This window comes from Pelecanus crispus, chromosome 4 (genome assembly GCF_030463565.1).
Source record: "Pelecanus crispus isolate bPelCri1 chromosome 4, bPelCri1.pri, whole genome shotgun sequence".
NCBI lineage: Eukaryota > Metazoa > Chordata > Aves > Pelecaniformes > Pelecanidae > Pelecanus > Pelecanus crispus.
Window position 1 is genome coordinate 25,744,109 of NC_134646.1, and position 18,084 is coordinate 25,762,192.

At 44.5% G+C, this 18,084-nt stretch overlaps 1 protein-coding gene across 5 annotated transcripts in view; it reads right to left on the reverse strand.

Moving 5' to 3' along the window:
- EPHA5 (EPH receptor A5) overlaps positions 1–18,084 on the reverse strand; it is a 186,592-nt gene that overhangs the window by 15,662 nt on the left and 152,846 nt on the right. For all 5 annotated transcript variants that reach the window (XM_075709041.1, XM_075709039.1, XM_075709040.1 and 2 more), the window contains 6 exons: positions 11,154–11,221; positions 9,604–9,729; positions 8,388–8,573; positions 3,933–3,994; positions 2,908–3,117; positions 903–1,052 (listed from right to left, as the gene is read on the reverse strand). In XM_075709041.1, coding sequence (XP_075565156.1) covers positions 903–1,052; positions 2,908–3,117; positions 3,933–3,994; positions 8,388–8,573; positions 9,604–9,729; positions 11,154–11,221 — 802 coding nt within the window. The remainder of the gene's footprint in view (positions 1–902; positions 1,053–2,907; positions 3,118–3,932; positions 3,995–8,387; positions 8,574–9,603; positions 9,730–11,153; positions 11,222–18,084) is intronic.

An 18,084-nucleotide genomic window follows, 5' to 3' on the forward strand; every position in this document is an offset into this window, starting at 1 on the left:
TGCACTAGCTGACATCCTCAGAGATCTCCACGTGTCATGGTTGTCAGAGATGTGAAGAGGAAGGAGGGGCCTAGAAAATCTGGCAAACCCGGGCTTAATTTTTTTTAGCCTTAGACAAGGACAGATGTTTATGGTGAGCTCAGGGTAGGAGGTAGCCCTGCAGTACGATCAAGAGATCCTTACACAGACTGGGATCAGAGCTGCAGTCAGGAGGGGGACCGTGTCCCCAGCAATCTCCCTGTTTGGAGATGCTTCAGAGGGTGGCCTTGAGGTCAGAAGCTAAAGGGGGCACTGGGGTCCAGGAGCAAGGGGACACAACTTGAAGGGTGCTGTACAAACGAACCATGAGAGTTTGTGTTAGCACAGACTTACAAGATGTTCACAACAGGAGCAAAACTATGCTCTCGAGATCAGCAATGCAAGGGCAACTGAGACACGGCTCTCTGGACTGCTGTCACTAGATCAAATCACCCAGCTTTTGTGCAGGGAAACAAAGCCCTTACCATGACTCTCTTGAGTTCCTGCTTTACGTGGCAGCAGGGGTTTGAACACACAATTGAAATGCTGCCAGTTTATCAGCATCCATCCCCTGGCAGACCTTTGTCATTAAGCAGAGGAGGGACAGGCTCCAGCTCTAACAGCATTAGTGAAGCTCCAGCGGTCTGCTGGGGGAAGCAGGCTTGCCTCTGTGCAGACACATTTCCCTCTGTGCACAGCATATTCTGGGCTGCTGCTGCTGCAAAAAAAGCATCAAATGGGAGGATCATTTTTGTCTGGCATGGGGAAGCAAAGCCATTTTTACAGCGGCTCTCCTCCTCTTGTCCCAATCCTGCCACTCTGATGGCAGAATGAACGCCGAGCTCTCAAAGTCTCATCACGTGTCAGCTCTTGCATGTGCTTACATCTTGGTTTGTCATTTCCCAGTAAGGCCTCTCGCCGTAGGACATCACCTCCCACATCACAATGCCATAGCTCCAGACATCACTGGCTGATGTGAATTTGCGGAAGGCGATTGCTTCGGGTGCTGTCCATCGGATGGGGATCTTCCCTCCCTAGAAGGAAAAGAAAAGGAAAAAAAAACCCCAAAAACAGATTGCAGAGGAGGGCAGAGAACATGCAAAAGAGGACAAAACAGCACTTCTTAGAGCACCAAGGGATGTTATTTTCTCTCTGGAAAGAGACATCGAATTTTAAAGTAAATCTGTTTGACAGCATGGGGCCCCTTTCCACATTATCTCAGCCCATAAGCATTTGTAGGCTGCCTACTAATTGGCTGTCCTGAAGGTTTGTTTTTTGAATGCTGTTTGAATGCTGGGACATGTATAGGATCAACATCTCAATTATGTTGCACGGGTTGGTAGGGGAATACAGTTCCTCCGTTTCTGAGAGCGAGCGGGGGAGGAACAGACAGCTCTGAAGCCAAGGAAGACTTTGATCTAACGAGGGCTTCATGCAAATTGCTGCGGAAGTAATGCCCTTTTTTTTTCTTTTCTTCTTTTTTTTTTTTTTTCTAATGCAGTCCTGATCCTGCAGAGAGATCTGCGTAGTGGGCACAGAAGCCTGTGTGTGCAAAGACCAGCCTGCTTGGCCTCTGCTGTGGGACTGAAAATGATGCCACAGCTGTCAAATATGCTTTGCTGTTTCTTTCTCCCCTTTCTACCATTTTAGAAATCAAACTTTAGACCAGCTCTGAGAAGGAAGAGGGGAGAGAAAGGGGAGTTGGGATTAAGGAATACTTTTCTCATTGGGTTTAAAGAGTTGTCTTCCTTGATTTATATTAAAATATATTTTACTGTGAAGTCCCTTCCTCTCAGTGTTGAGCTAAATATTGGAAGGTCTCCCTGAATGCCCCCCAGTAGTGTTTGTTATTAGAAAAAGGTAGAATTTGGAACACATTTTCAAAGCAAATTTTAAAAAGTCCCTTCTTCCAATAATTATTTATTCACAGGCTTATCAGAGGATTCCTTAAGTGAGGGGCCAGATTCTCAGCAGTGCCAATTAGCACATGGCAGCACACTGCAGCCACAGCAGGGCTGGCCGAGAGCCCTCCCGCCTGCAGGGAGGCTCCGGTCCAGCCGTGCACTGAGCCCCATTGCAGGGCCGTGACTGCCAAGAGCTGAAAGGCCTTTCCCAGATCTCCGCAGGAACTGGGAACGTGACCCAGAGAGCTCCCACCACCCGTAAAACAATACCCTTGGAAAAACATGCTAATAGGACACGTCCAGGCGTGCCAATCATTGCCATGTATATTGGAGGCTCTCTCCAAGCCTGTGCTGCTGAGGATGGGTCCTGTCCACCCCCTCTCCGCAGCACTGGGGCCATGTGGCCTCGCACTGAGATGGGTGGGATGATGCCCTGAAAGGATGGATCAAGGATGGAAAGGGGCAGAGCACTGAGGCTGGAACAGCTCTTTCTCAGGTTGGGGGAAATTAGCCTCAACAGGGTAATGTTGAGGCCAATATGCATCATTTGCAATGGGCATTACATGCTTACCAATGTTTCAAAAGGGTCAAATTGTCCAGAAGAACATGGCTTACATCTCTGCATGGGTGCCTAAGCAAAGCACTTGCTCTTGCTCTCTCCTCCCTTTGGTATTCACCAAAGAGGACAGAATAGAGCTGGGAGCATGGCACCTTCGCAAAGTTTGTTATTTGACTCAGGTGCCCAACATGAACTTTTAAGTTATTGGTTAAGTTCTGCCTTATTTGGCCATCCCCACTACAAAGTTACAGGCATTTGCAAAATTAACCTGATAACAATTAACTGGTAACACCTGGCCAAACCCTCATGCACAGTTCAGAGGCTCTGGATTTGTAGAAAACTTTTTGCTAGAAAGCCTAAACACCTAAATGTGGCAGGGAATACGTTTTTCTTGAGCTCAGACAGTTCAGTATCCTCATAACTCACCCTGGTAGTGTACGCTGCTTCGGGGTCATCTTCTAGGACTCTGGAGAGGCCGAAGTCTGATACCTTGCAGACTAAGTTGCTGTTGATTAGGATATTCCTGGCTGCCAGATCTCTGTGTACATAACCCATGTCAGACAGGTACTTCATTCCTGACGCGATGCCTCGCAGCATCCCAACGAGCTGAATGACCGTGAACTGCCCATCGTTCTTCTGCAAAAGGAAGGAGACACTTGATCAGCTGAGAGTCTCTGCACCCTCGGCATTGCGCGTGCATGAATAAAAATGCAAAGGCAAGTCTCCAGGGAAGAAAAACAGGGAAATTAATAATTCATTACTCTCATGCTCTGACCATGAAGCTTTTCAAAGTTTCACTGTTTGGATTAGGATCTCTAGAGACAAAGCTAAGGAAATGTAGTTCTTCTAACTGGAGATCAAGGAGAGAGCTATTTCCACTGGTGACTGATAAAGAGACTGCGACTGGGAGTGAACACATGTAGTTATGTGTAGAAAGGCTCTGGGGTAGGCTGTCTCCAAGTCAGCCAACTGAATGGCACCAAGCTGCATGCAAATCCTACCTGCAGAGGTCCACGTGTGAGTATCTGGCAGTACGGGCTCTTCCCTATGTTGCCACACCACATTTCTAACAACTTCCCCTATCCTCCCTTCTCTAGCTCTTATGTTTCATAGAAAAACTCTGACAAGTCTGGGGTTTGCCATGATGCAGTGTCAATGTGCTCTTGAAACACATTGAATTTTGCAAGGTAAGTTAATAACTTCCATGCAGCAGACTGCCTTCTAAAATAAACATAATATCCTCCAATTTATTCTTATCTGTTTGTATCAATGCATGGACCAGCTCCTTCACGATGCTGTATATAGATCAAACAGACAACTGAGCTACTCCTACCTCCAGGCAGCATCAACAGCTGGACCAGCACCCAGAAAACATTTTCACTGATATTAACCATCTGCAAAGAAACCAAACTTTAACCAAGGTCCCCCTGGAAAAAGAATCTAAGTATTACCTTTAAAAACGTATCCAGAGAACCGTTCTCCATGTATTCAGTCACTATCATTACTGGTTTGCCTGGGGAAAAAAGTGCATGAGTTTGCTAGCAATTTATTTAAAGAACATGAACAATAATGAAGACTTCTCATAATGCATCTGAAAGTGAATATACAGCCATGCAACAGTAAATCTACACTGAGACACTGCTGTCCCAGCAGGATGACAATAGGTTTTGCCAGAATATTATGTAGAATTGAGGAGCAGATGAAAATGTAATCCCGTATTGTGGGTGGGGTACCAAGCCCTATAGTGTTTAGATGATGCTTGAGGAAGAGGTTGCAAGCTGAACCCAGGCAACCTATGCACAACCTTCTCCTCATCTCCATGAACAAGCTGAAAGCTTGCAGAGGCCAAATTGCACACAGCGACCTCTTTGGACTCTTCCCTATAGCTTCAACACCCTGAAGTAACAACAGGAGCCCAACAGGAGCAACCAGGATGATCTGAAGTATCTACCTGAGCCTGGTAGCCACCAAAACCAAGACTAGGAAAGGATGGGATTACATTCCTTGTAATTCAAGTAATCCCACATGACTATCCTTGTAAACACATCTGGAAGTAAGAAAAGGAATATTTATGCTGCAGGACAAAAGCGAGTTAAGTATGGAATGAGCGCGAGTGGATATCAAAGTAAAAGTTCTTAACAAAAGACCCGGTCTCCTATTGTTGACAGGAATAATGATGTTTTTCCAAATCCATTTGATTAATCTTCATGCCCGAGTCATTTTAATGGTAATTATATATAGTTTTTGCTCAGTTTTTATATCTAATTTCTCGCTAGCTTGCCACAATGACATAGCAATAATTAATGTGGTGTGCTCCAGCTCTTGTAAATTCAATGAAATCTTATAAGAACATGTAAATTATTTTTTGTTTAAATCAATTTCCATTAGCTAGCATGAAGCACAGACAAAAGAGGAGCTGTCAATTATTTGTAAAGTGCATTATAAATGTCTTTCATAGAAATGATCAACGAGAGCTGCTGCATGTCATAACATGCACATGAAGGTAAATGCTCCTAAAAATCGGCCCATGTTCTACCATTCAGATTGATCTTAATCTTCCCACTTTCCTGTTACCTTAACTATTTGCCTAATTTACTGCTTAATTATCTACATAATAAAGGTAATTGCGAACTTGTCAATCAAAACAGTCATTGTTGTGCAGATACTACCTTTGCTGCGTGAGGGACCTGCATTGCTTCAGTTCTTTTAAGTTTATATCACAGCTACTGTGTGAGCTCGAAGCTTGCCAGAAGTATTACTTTTGATATGAGAAATGGACCTCAGGGCCATGAAAAATATCATTGAGTCCCAAACAAAATAACGGGCCCCATCTTCAAGGATGACAGCTGTCTGTCTACAAACAACATGGGCTACATGCAGGAGGGAGGAGAGATCTCAGGTGATATTGCTATACGTTGGCAAACAGGTCAGTGGCTATGCAGGGAAGGAAAGTCCCAGGTATATCTAAATATTTTTTTAAATTTTTTGTTTTTAAACACTAAACCCCTGACTGTAGCATGGGGTCCCTTATCTCTGGCACTTCAAGGCGGCAGTGGTGCAGTGAGACTGGCATCTCGTTACGCCACCACCCTGGGGGACCTCTGTCAGACTCCAGAGAAAAGAAAATAAGATTTCTGGCACTTATGTTTCATTATCTGACTGCTGCAGGTTGACAATAATCATGGAATAAATTAGCCCCATATCCAAGAGCATGGAAATAAAGACACAAATAGAGTAACTTTCAACGAAGTAAATTAAAAATAAACATTGGCCCTTCTAAAGCTCTGGGCTGATTCTCCGTGTCAGCAGGGCTCCCTCCCACTGGCATTATGGGGCCATAAAATGTGTGTAGATGTCATTCACATCAATGTACTAATGCACGTGCACACCGTCAGCGCAACCAAATGGGATGTGAATGAAAACAAGACCGTCATTACCTTTGTAAAGCAGAAATAGCTAAGGGCTTGTCTGCATGGGGACAATGAAGACAATTATTCCAAATTAACTAAGGTGTGCATTTGAACTAGATTAGTTAAATGGTATTAAGCCCCTGCGTGGATATTCTCATTCAGAATTAAAAATGGCCTAATTCAATTTAACTTAATTTACTTCCAAAGTAAATCATGATGCAGCAAAGACATTTTACCCTAAAGATCTGAATCTACAACAGGCCAATGACTAAAACACTGAAGGGAAAAAGATGTTAAATGATACTTTGAGCTAGCAGCATATTTTGGGATTCCTAAAGGTTGTTTTGGTTCATTTAAAAGAAAAGAAAAAAGGTGGGAAGATGCTCCAGATGCCCAATGGAAAAAAATTTGAGTGCAGTAAACAAGCATTTACTGAGCTAATGAGGAGCTCAGGGTGCACGTAACCCCCTGCACCCAAACTCCGGTCACTCCAAGTCCAATTTAGAAGCAAAGCTCCCAGCATTTCCATGGCTTTTGGAGCAGACAGCCACTTTAAAGAAAAGGCAGCTTGCTAGGGAGGCACATCGTCTCTAACAGTGGGATTCCCACCCATCCCCTGAGGCCCCAGCAGCCAGAAAGACTCAAGCCCATGTCAGCAGCAGCTTTTATGGATGTATAATTGTCACTCACCTCCTGTCCAATATCCCACATCCCTGCAGGGCTAGAAATAGGAGCTTTTATGTATTAAGGGCTACACAAAGTGACCCCAAGAGATTTTGATATTTATACATTTTTTGGGAGAAACCTATCTTGGTTATTTTTTTTCTGTTCTTAAAAGTTTTGGAAATGCAATTTCAAGGAAAAATTCAAGAAAAGGCTGTTGATGGCATAATAGCATTGATTTTGAGTAGGTTATAAGGATACGAACAGGACAAACAGCTAGCGTCTCTGTACCTTCTCTATTGCATCTTTGAAAAAGAACTAACTTTGGAGATGCTGCCTCTGGTGAATGACAAATGGTACTAACAGCAGCCGCACCGCCCCAAACACCAGCATTTGAATGGTAGTAGCTAAATTCTGATGCTACCAATCATGAAAACAATAGAGGAGACAGCCATTCACACTTGTGAGGCTGGTGCTTCTTCAGCTAGCAAAAATTTCCCAAAACACTTAAAATATATCTTAAAATAAAGGAGTAGTTGTTTTCAGCAAAAAAAATCCTTGATGCAAATAATGTAGATCCTCCAAGGCTTTAAAACGGAAGAGTAACAACACCTCTGCACCTTTCCCACAGCCTCAGCACAGCACCAACAGCTGGAGACACTACTTGGGCTGGGCACATTTGGATGTGCCAGTCCCTTCCTCTGTGCTTATCTTTAGTGCATACAGTAATTTGGAGAAGAACTGGGCTGGGAAAGTTATGGAAGGTTATTTTGCTAGCTGAGCAGTCAGACCTCAGTAACTCTCGTGCTGGGATGTTTTGCCAGCCATTTCACATTTTCCCCAAGCCCTCATCCCCTCTCATAACCTATATGCCAGCACCAGGGTCAACAACTACCATGGGCATCACTAGCAGATCCCGGAGGGATTTTACACAGTCCTGTCATCTTCAGCTACACTCCTGTTCTTCTTCCCTGCTTCTGGAAAGCAAAATTTCAGCTAACTTCTGTCCTTACTCACATCCCATGTGAGTGATCACAAGGCTCAGCATTACCCTCCTGTGGGCTTTGCTTCAGTGGTTTCTCAAAATATGATGGCTAGAAATCATCAGGGGTTGTGTTTTGTTTTTTCCTTCCCCCCCAGACTCTTGGTAGCAAAATTTTCCCTGTTTCCCTGCCAGGGAAACTGCTTCCCACTTCTTGGCACATCTTTGCTCACCCTGGGGCTCATGTGGTTTCAGAAGTAAACAAATAAAGGCAGAAATAAGAAGCAAGGCTGCTCGAAAAACTTTAGCGGGTGGCTCGGTGTCACTGTGTTCAAAATGCTTTTGCATTTTGCAGGTGGTAGGTGCTGCTGAACTACTTGCAAGGTGGAAGTCAGGCAGCACACTCCGCCAGCATTCAGACATCCCAGGCTTGCTGCCTTCTCCATTGCTTACCCACTGCCTGAGGCTGGCCAGGCATACCATCTCCTATTTCTGTCTCATTTAATTTTGGGCCTTTGAAGAGGGGTTTTCTCTTAGCCCATGCATATTACGCCTAGCTGACGCATGGTTTGCAGAAGGAGTTTCCATTTTTTATCATTTTAGCCATTATCTATCCATTCTAGCTGGAAGAATGACGAAATCCTTCGGGCACAGATGCCTTTTACAATGTTGGGGAACCTGTTCCTGGCTGGACCTACAAATTGTGACATTTCAGACAAGGGGAGTTCACTGGTTTTTGAGAAATTATGAAAGGCACAGTCAAAACACAAGTTACCCAAGTCTTCCTGCCCCAACCAACTCTTCCATTAGCCAGACTTCAAGGACAGCAGTCCACAGCAACTTGTACCTACTTTTTGTGACAACGCCTTCCAGGTGGATGATGTTGGGGTGGTCGAACTGCCCCATGATGCTTGCTTCTCCCAAGAAATCTCGCCTCTGTTTCTCCGTGTAGCCCACCTTCAGGGTTTTGATCGCCACTGGAAACTCGCGCTTTCCCTGCAGCTTCAGCCGCCCGCTGCAGACTTCCCCAAATTCACCTTCAGAGAAAAATCAGAAAGAATGGGATCACAGCATGTTGAAGGAACACACGGCACACATCTGTCTACAGCATGCAGCCCAGCCCCTGTAGATAGCTGATCAAAAGCACGCAAGGCTGTCCTGCATTCATGAATGTGGAAAGATGAACATCACAGTGATCACCACCTCAAATAGCTGGTGTACCACAAGCAAAGTAATTCATAAGCACAAGAAAACTGGGGAAAAAAAAATGTAATTTTCCTATATTTAAAGAGCTATGCTCTATATTCCATTGGGCTTTTTCCTCATTTCATGTTTTTGTCTACTAGATGAAAGAGTCCTGTCACATCCTGTATCATCGCCCTGTGTAGACAGCTGTAAAACACAAGCCACTTGCTTTTTAACCTTCTTTTGGTAAGTTAAATAGATGGAATACTGTTAGCCTTTCACAACAACATATATTTTTATAGACTATAAAACCTTTCTGATTTTATGACCATGTTTTTTAAAAAGTAACCCAAATAGAATTTTTTCTTTTTTTTGGTGAACAGTAAATTCCCTCCAAAAACACAATTTCAGAGGATAGAAAATATTCCTAAGGCTGGGTGCAAGTCCAAACAAACAGCTTAACTGGAAAGAAAATGGCAGTTTTGTCTTTTAACCAAGGAAGTTAAAAGCTTTGGACTTTGGTTTGTGCTTTTTTTCTCTCCCAGATGATTTCTTATTCTTATTTTTTTTCTTTCAGACTGACCTTAATGGGGGAGGAGAAAAAGGTTAAAATTGTGAAAATTAAGTGACTCGTTTCCCTTAGCATCCATCAGAATAACTGAGCTTGGTCCAAATGTGTCCATTTTCTGCTGTTTTCAGTTCAGTCCCTGAATTTCAAAACTGCAGACAATGACAGGTGTGTCACAAACTTCAGCTAGAACATGCTCCCCATCACTTGCAAGGTACCTAACAGCACAAATATTTCATGGTCCTTCCCAGATCTCTCATGTTAAGAAAGCCAACCTTCCACACTGCTAAGGGTCACAAAATGCATTTCCATACCAGCTCCAATAACTCTTTCAATGGTTATGCACGAAGCTTCAATTTCCTTAGCAAACTCATGCACAGCTTGGTTAGGGTCCTCATAGGTGTGGGGGTCAATGTAGGTCCTTACTCCAGGCAGCTTAACTGCAAACACAAATTAAGAGCATTACCGGCACATGGCATGACAGACAATGGGCAATACCCGCTCCTGTCCCTTGCACTCTGCTTTGCTGGAAAACATTGCAGCAGGGAAACCTATTTCTACGGTAAAAATGAATAGCATTCTTGGAAAACGACATTTACTTTATATGTGACATGTGCAACTTCATCCTATTTAGAAAAGCACATGACAGTGCTCAGCTGGAACAATGCACAGCTCAAAATCCTTCTGGGTGCTGTGTAATGGGCTGGTCTGAGGTGTGGTGCAAAAGGATCCCTTTCTGGATCTGGAAAGCGTATGCCAGGAGGAAAAGTACAAAAAGCAAAATGTTAAGGGAACAGCTTGCAAAGCAAGTTGGATGGATGGGGGTTGATGGAAAGCTGCAATAAATTATGCCCTACCAGTCACATATTAGCTAATCAATCGGCCACATTATTTCAGATGGAGTTACTGAGATTTAAATGAATGGAATATTTGCACTACAAAGCCTGTGGGTTGTACCAGTATAAATAAAATCAATAGCAGGCTTTTTCTCCAGGACTTGAGAGGGGAAAAAGTATTTTCATTATCCATATTATAAGTTTGTTTTGACAATCATTAAGGCTGCTCACATGAAGAACTGCTCATCAGTCTAATAAGACAGCTACGTTACAGTGTGGCTCTTAATTGATTTGGTTCTTGCTGCCTTCATTACATAGCACTAATGGAAATTTGACTTTCACTCTAGATGCGTTTGCCTTTTCCACTCCAAAAGGCACCATGCTGTTACCCATCCCCAGATCCCACAGCACTTGACGAAGGAAGGCTTTTCAAACACTGGCTTTGGATGTACAGAAGGACTGATAATAACTATGAGATGTACTTTCTAGCATCACCACAGAGGTTTTTTGTATATAAGGACATTAATACAGCATTTCTGAAAGCTTCCTAGGAGCAAGATGTAGGCGTTATTCCTCATACCTCTACAGAAGCATCCAAGGCAAAGAGTAGCTGTGGGATTGCTCCTCACTGCTGGATAGGGTGGAGCAAGGGTTTCAAACAGGTATTCTGGACTGACATGTCCAGACCACAAAAGTATAGAGTTGCTATGTGCCAGCCAGGCAAGATTAATAACACCGTGGGTCACATAGCAAAGACAGAGGAACAGAAGAAAATGGCTCGCTAGAGAGATCTGCTGCAAACGCACAGGTGTGAATAGCTGGGCACATATAAGGACTGTTCAAATGGTCAGCTCTCCATGGGCCTTAGAGCAGAGGCAGGTGCGGACTTACTGAATAACGGAACAAACTGAATTCTTCTGTGAATTACCAGCAAAACCAGATTTTTTTTTTAAAAAAATGTGTCACTTGTATTTCTCATTACCACAGAGAGTCAAAACCACATATATACATGTTTGATCTTTACTCACTGTGGCCGTTATGAAAATGCATCTTTTCTTCTTCTGGATCTTGTTTAGCCTTGCTATAGCCACATCGCCTAGAAAAAAAAAAAAAAACAAACCAGAAGAGCGTTTTTTGTCTCTGGTATGGCAGAAGCCTGCTCTTTACTTCAAATCACACAAAACACAAAAACCCAGAGCAGCGACGAATCCAACCTCTCTAGCGGCTGTATTGCTGCTGTCCCAGTTTTAGCTCATCAAACTACTTGCAATTTCCCTAACGGGATTCAGGGCCCAAGGCCCACTGATTTTCAATTGGACTTGTGCTTCCAAATCCCACAGATGCTTCTTAAAAACTCCACTCTACCATACATGTAATTTATCTATTATTAAGAAGAAAAAAAAGCAAGAACAGGAAGGACAATGGAAGGGGAATGGGATGAAACATTACAATCACAGAAGCAAGATCTCCTGGACTGCAGAGCTTTTGCAGGCACTATGTTGTATATATTGCATGCTCCCCATCGTCCACTGGGCATTTGCACAGAACTTTAATACTTTAGAAAACAGCCTTGTGTAAACATTAACACCTTATACACATGCAAAATGATGGGTTAAAAAACCTCAGACCCTGTTGCCTCACTGCCTTCGAGGGTCTCCTTGCTCTCCTGGGGTTTCCTGCACATCTTTACCCAGCAGAGCTACCATTCCTGCAGGCCCCTCTGCCCAGCAGCAATAAAGATGGAAGAAGGCACACAGTCACTTCCTAACCTATTCTGCTCCCATGTTAGCACCAGGCAGTGCAAGGATGCTGCTGAATCCCACCATGGGGTTGTAACCACAGCCATATGGCAGTTGTATCTCCCCCAGGGCATCCTCCTATTAGTCTTTGGCTGCTCTTCCCCGACTCATCCTTCACCCTTCTCGCTGGCTCTCTAGGTGATGTTATTGCATTAGCATTAACTGGCTGCTTTGGTGGCATTTCTGAGACCTGCTTCACTTAGACAACCACTTAGGAAGCTACAAGGTAAATTGCATAGGCAAGGAGAACTGCTATACACACACATATATGTAAGTTTAAAAATATGGGATAAGGTACGTATGATGCACATATATATGCCAGTCTTTCCAAGGACCTGATCTGATAACTGGATACAGGAGCTGGATGATCCTTAAAGCAAACAGCATGGATATGAGACAGAGGAACACTGCTTGGTAGAGTGAAAAACCTGCAACAGAGACCTGCAAGCCAGCCAGCGTGCAGTGGAGTAGTGAGCTGGCACACCTCAGAGAAAGCTTCAGGTTACCACGGAGCCACTTAAAGCTGAGAAACTTAGAGTCTTCTATTGCTCATGATTTTTGAGATAGGGAGATGCGAGCACTCCAGCATCACTCGCAGCAAGGAGGAGCATACAATTAACAGAAACAAAACTGCAATTAGGAGGAGGCAGTAATAGGCATCTGCATGAAACATGCCCTCAGCATGAAGTCCTATTACAGGCAACTGCTGTCTGCCTGGTTGCAAGGGGCCAAGCAGCCTTTTGGCTATAGGATTTTGGCACCAGATTTGTGAAACGATCACGATTACAAACAAAAGCCCCAACACAATGGGATGCACGCATGACCGCTGAGCTGGCCCCAGCAGAGCTGGACACCGGAGGGTCGAGGAGGGGAAAAGCAACATGAGCTCCCGAGGTTACTCTGGGGAAGGGGAGCACATAAGCTTACCTCAGGGAGAAGGGGAGACCTGCGCCAAAAGGAGAGGAGGATAAAACAGACTGCAAAGGCTGTGCAAGCGCAAGGGAATGGAGCAAGACAAGGTGCAGAAGACAAGGGGGGAGGCTGACAGGCGGTCCAGGGGCACACGCAGGGAGATGACAGGGCCAATAAACAGGTCGCAATTGATAAACAGCCAGGCTATCCATGCAGGGTGCGATTTCAGCAGCAGTGACCAAGCTGAGACCATCATGCTCTGAATGCAAAACTCACGAGAGTGGCAATGAGGTGCCTGGACACACAGCTCAGTTATCCGAGTGTCAGTGCTCATCGCCTTGGTCTAGCAGCAGTGCCATTTCCTGACATAGGGTCCTGCCTAATTAACTCAAAACCTAAGCACTAAGTGTACATGGAGACCCTGGGAGTAATGGTCATTTCAAATGACCATTGGTGTTCACAATCCCAGGGTGAAAATGGATTCTTCTTCTTCATCACACTGCCTCCCCCTTTAAGTATATAAACTAGATATATGAGTATCAGGATCAATTCCCACTTCTGGCAACCCCAGGTTTTTCTGCTGCAAGTTGCCAGAAGTTAGATCAGTTTTCTGCAGAAGTAATTTTCTGGATTGAGGCGTATAACTCATTTTTCCTCTTAAAAATACACAAAGGTTTCAATTCATCCTTCTTACCAAATGCACATATACAAGATTTCTTCTGTTTGCCTTTTAGAGCAAATGCCCTCATCTCTTCCTCAGGTTTGGAGTACTTCACCTATAAATAAACTTTTCTAACATTATCCTTTTTACTACCCACATCTCCTGATTCTTTGACCAAAAGAGGGAGGAGAGAGAAACGGGGAACATGCCATTGCTTGTGTCCAGTGATCCAAGCACATCTTCATGCACAACGGTCCATGTTTTATTGCCCAGGGACACACTCAAAGGGCCAAACCAGTTGGCTCCGTCTGTTCCCCCCCCCCCCCCCGCCCCCCCCCCGCCTTGAGCTGGGTAACACATACAGCAGCACATCACATTAGCATACAGAATCAGGCTCTGGGACCCCCAAAGCATCATTAAAACAAGCCTTGACAAGACACGCCAAAGTGAAATGGCAGCTAGTGGACTGTGACTCTCAAGCAACAGTTGGGCATCACTAACAAAGCTTGCTGCAAAACCTGCCTGTTGCAATCACTTGTGCCCTTTGCACACTTGCTTTCTTAAAATACCCGGAGAAACAAGCCATATGCATGCTGACTGGGGCTAAACTGCAGTTCTTCCCTTCTTGACCCTGCTTTAAATAACACACATAAGCAGTTTTTTCTCCTTTCTTCCCCAACTAAATCCCGCAAAAATCTGTTATTTCAGGTTAACAGCCCTGATTCACTACGTGAATCTTACTGGCAGATAAAAGTATCTAAACATTGTGGGGATTTGCAATATATTTTGGGGGAAGAAAAAGCTCCCACTTGTTTGTGAAATAATCCATTTCTGCATGTGCATTTGCTCTTAATATTTATTGGAAAAGCTGCGAGTCAAAAGCCTCCTGATGGAAGACTCATTCTCTAGTTTATTGTCATTGTACAAACTATGGATTTCCTATATCTTTTCTATATCATGTACAGCAAAAGCATAAAGATCCTGATGCTCACTTCATCTCCCACTGAGCTGGAGACACTCAGCCAAAGAGTTAACGTAATTCAGCAGCACACCTGAATCTCAACTCATTTATTCCTGTTGTGGATTTGTCCCAGTTTCTGTATCTAGAAAGCAGATGTCTTCCTTGCACAGCTCTGTGTTTTTCAATAAAAGTATCAGAGGAAAAAAAAGTGAGACTTTAAATATTCTTAAGGCATCATGTTTTATTTAAAAACTACTTGCAGATTGGCAGGCAGCTCGTAAAATATTTATGGGGCAGATTATAAAAGTGAAGTTGTAAAATGATCCCTATATAGGTTTATAAAATATAAAACGGTCAGGTAGAAAGATGAAGAATCCAGCTGGGAAACCAATGCCCATTGCCTCATATGGCAGAAGTCAATTCATGGAGAAAAATCCTTCAAGAAACGAGGCAGGAAGATGCTTGCTCTCCCTGGACCAATGGAGATACTTTGCATACTGGAGATACTGTGCTTCAGGGTGCCCTTGCTGGGTGGTGTGCAGGCCCTCGGCCACCCCAGGCATTCCCAAAAACCACAGAATGCCAAAGGGAAGGAGTTTCCATCTTCCTAGCTGGGGCCACCATTCTGGTCACAACCCAGGCAGGACACAGTCAGGAGACTGTGGAGCTGGACCTTGGACATCCAAGCCCTAGGCCATGATGTGGGAGAGTCTTTACATACTTTTTTTACAGGCATAGACCAAAGCATTTCAGCACACAGCCAAGGCATTACTGGAAATGCACATGGGGACAGCATTTAGACATCCCCCAAAAGGGACCTCACTTTGCTAGGTGCAGTCAGTACCATCGAATGGCTTGTGCCCTGAAGCAGTAGAGTCCCATCCCAGTCCTAGAAATTTATACATGTATTTTCCCTTTTAAATATGAGGTAAATGAACTCTGTGTGCTTCTCTGAAACAGAGACAAAATGCCACTTGCTTTTCAGGGGCAAGACCTTTACTCAGAGGCACATCTTTTACAATAAAACAACTTTGAAGAATGCATCCAACCCATCTTGAGCTGTCTTTTTACAGGAGGTTTGCGAGGACAACAAGGTTGTTGTTTACAAGGGGTTAGTGCTCATTTGGACTACTTATTCCAAGATGTTAAAGCAATAAGGCTGCATATGTGTTGCAGGGCAGGACTGTGTTCCACCCAGAGGAAAAAACAAACAAACATGGGTCCGTCCATCTGGCCAAGATCCCGTCACCTCAGCTCATGTGTGGAGACAATAACTTGTTCAGCAAATAGTTTTATCCTGGATAAACACTGATACTGAGAGCCAGAGGCAGAAGTCTACCTCTAGTGACATGTTCAGCATTCGCCTTTGCTGCTTGCAATCCTAGAACATACCAAGTATCACAAACCCAGGAACTATTCAAGGGACTGCTGTAAAATGAACAGCTTTTATACTGGAAGTTGTTTCCCATTTTTCTCTTCACTTTTCTCCTGCTTTTTGATGTCTATAACGAGTTCATTCCATTGCGCTGGACCAAACTTTCACCTAGAGTAACTTGGAGAAACCCATGCAGGCTGGGAATCTTGACTCATTCAACTCCTCTATCTACTCTCAAAGTCCTATAATTTGGAGAACAGGATGGAAAGAGCAGTAAAATGTCTTGAGATGACAAGCTAAGACCTTCAGCTCAGTGCAAAGATACACTAGACGTCTGGCCTGAGAGGAACCAGGGCACGTCCCCTTCCTAAGGGCTGCAGGCTCATCATCTTCTCAGCTGCTTTCCCAGCCACTGCTGTCCCCCTCTACAGGGTGCAACCTTGCCTTCGACCTCCAATTAACTTGGACGCCTTACAAAAGGAAGTTTCACAATTCCAGCAGTGGTATTTTTAACCTTTAGTCTTTCCCTGCCTTTGCACTGAATGGCTCCCTGCTTTCCTAAACCACCGCCAGAACAATTAAAAATAATTTAAACAAGATACCATTTCCCCCTCTCACAGGAAGCTCCCTCTGAAGTGATCTCCATAAATCTCTCTAAAGAGGTTGTCATGCCTTCCCATAGCACAGCCGATGCGTCTGAGCCTTGAAGTCACTTTTCCCATTTCCCCCTCCCAGCTTGCTGCCACGTTAGTCTCTCTGCAGCTTAGGAGGAAACTTGCAGAGGGTGTTTTCCAGGTCAGCCAAGTCTTTCCTGTGCGTGTCTCCATAGCCATCCAGTCCATTCCCAGTCTCCTCTGAGAAGTATTCTCCACGGCAGCCACTCTCTAGTTGGGGGCCTTGCTGAGGACATTTGAGGCATGACTCCCAGCAAGGGACTGCTCATGCACTGGTGGCACGGGCATGACAGACAACAGAAGTACCGTGAGGTTTTCTTTTAGCTCAATCATTGGCAAACTGGTGGCTCGCAGGAACGACCACACATACCAGAAGAACATTTTGCAGCCAAACACTTTGAGCTGAGCAGCCTTGCTTGCTAACGCTGCTCTTAAGCACTCAAAAGTCACAAAAACCTATTTAAAAATACTCCAACAGGGAAAAAGAAAAAAGCTTTCTGCTTTAGGGCCTTTGGGATTTGCATTTGCAAACTCCTCCCTGGTTCAGGCCTCTGTCAGCGCCAAAGTACAGCACTAGAGGACCTAAAACCAGTCCACCTCGGTGTTTGCTGTGTCCCATAGCCAGGGACTGCACCATGACCCAGCTACCACCATGCAAAGCCTCAGCATCCCCCAGGAAACACAGTAGAAGAGTTTCACACCTCTCGCTGTGCTGCAAAACCTTTCCAGTTTAACAACACGCATGGGACATCTCAGTGCTCCTGTGGTCTCAAACAGCTGTCTGATGGGGATGGTGATTTCATGAGTCTCTAGGAAGCTTAGGAAGATCTCTGCCTGCACAGATTACAGCCAATTCAGACACCTAAAACACATTCCCTTTGGGGACCAATTCAACTCATGTCCAGTCAAACAAACAGAAATTAAAATCACCCTTCCTTTGATTAGTTAGAAAAGAGGGGAGAGTACAAGAGAGCAGAAACTGGTGAGGCAGCCCAGATGGTGGCAGAACAGGGAAGCATGCAGCACGGACACGCAGCTCTCGATGCCCACAGAGATATGTCCAGTGCTGCTGGAGCATATCATTGGCAAACAGCATCATGTCATTGCCGTGTATGTCATACATTGACATGTATGTTGATGACATACAGTTCGTTTCACTGACATGCACGTTACATGCCATGAAATACCTTTTCACTCCTGCCTGCCCCCCACCTCCTTTCTGGGGGCAAATTACCTTCCCTGGCCCCTTTTGGTGACAAGAGGCAGAATTTGATAAAGTGTCCAGCATATGTGATGTTTTATTATGACACATGACATTGCTGGTGCAGTGTCTGGATTGATCATGGCATAATGTATCAGGGTTTTTTTCCCCCAGGATCTTTCCCTGCTCTTGCTGGAGACACACTCTGCTTTGGGTCACACTATTTCCAGTTCTTGGGATAGACAAGCTGGGTGCAGAGATCGGATGAGAAAGCAATTTCCAGGCCAATACAAGAAGGGGAGGGAGAGGCAGACTGTGTACAGAAAACATGGAGGGAGGACACGAAATAGGAGCCAGCACGGGTGGCAACACTGAC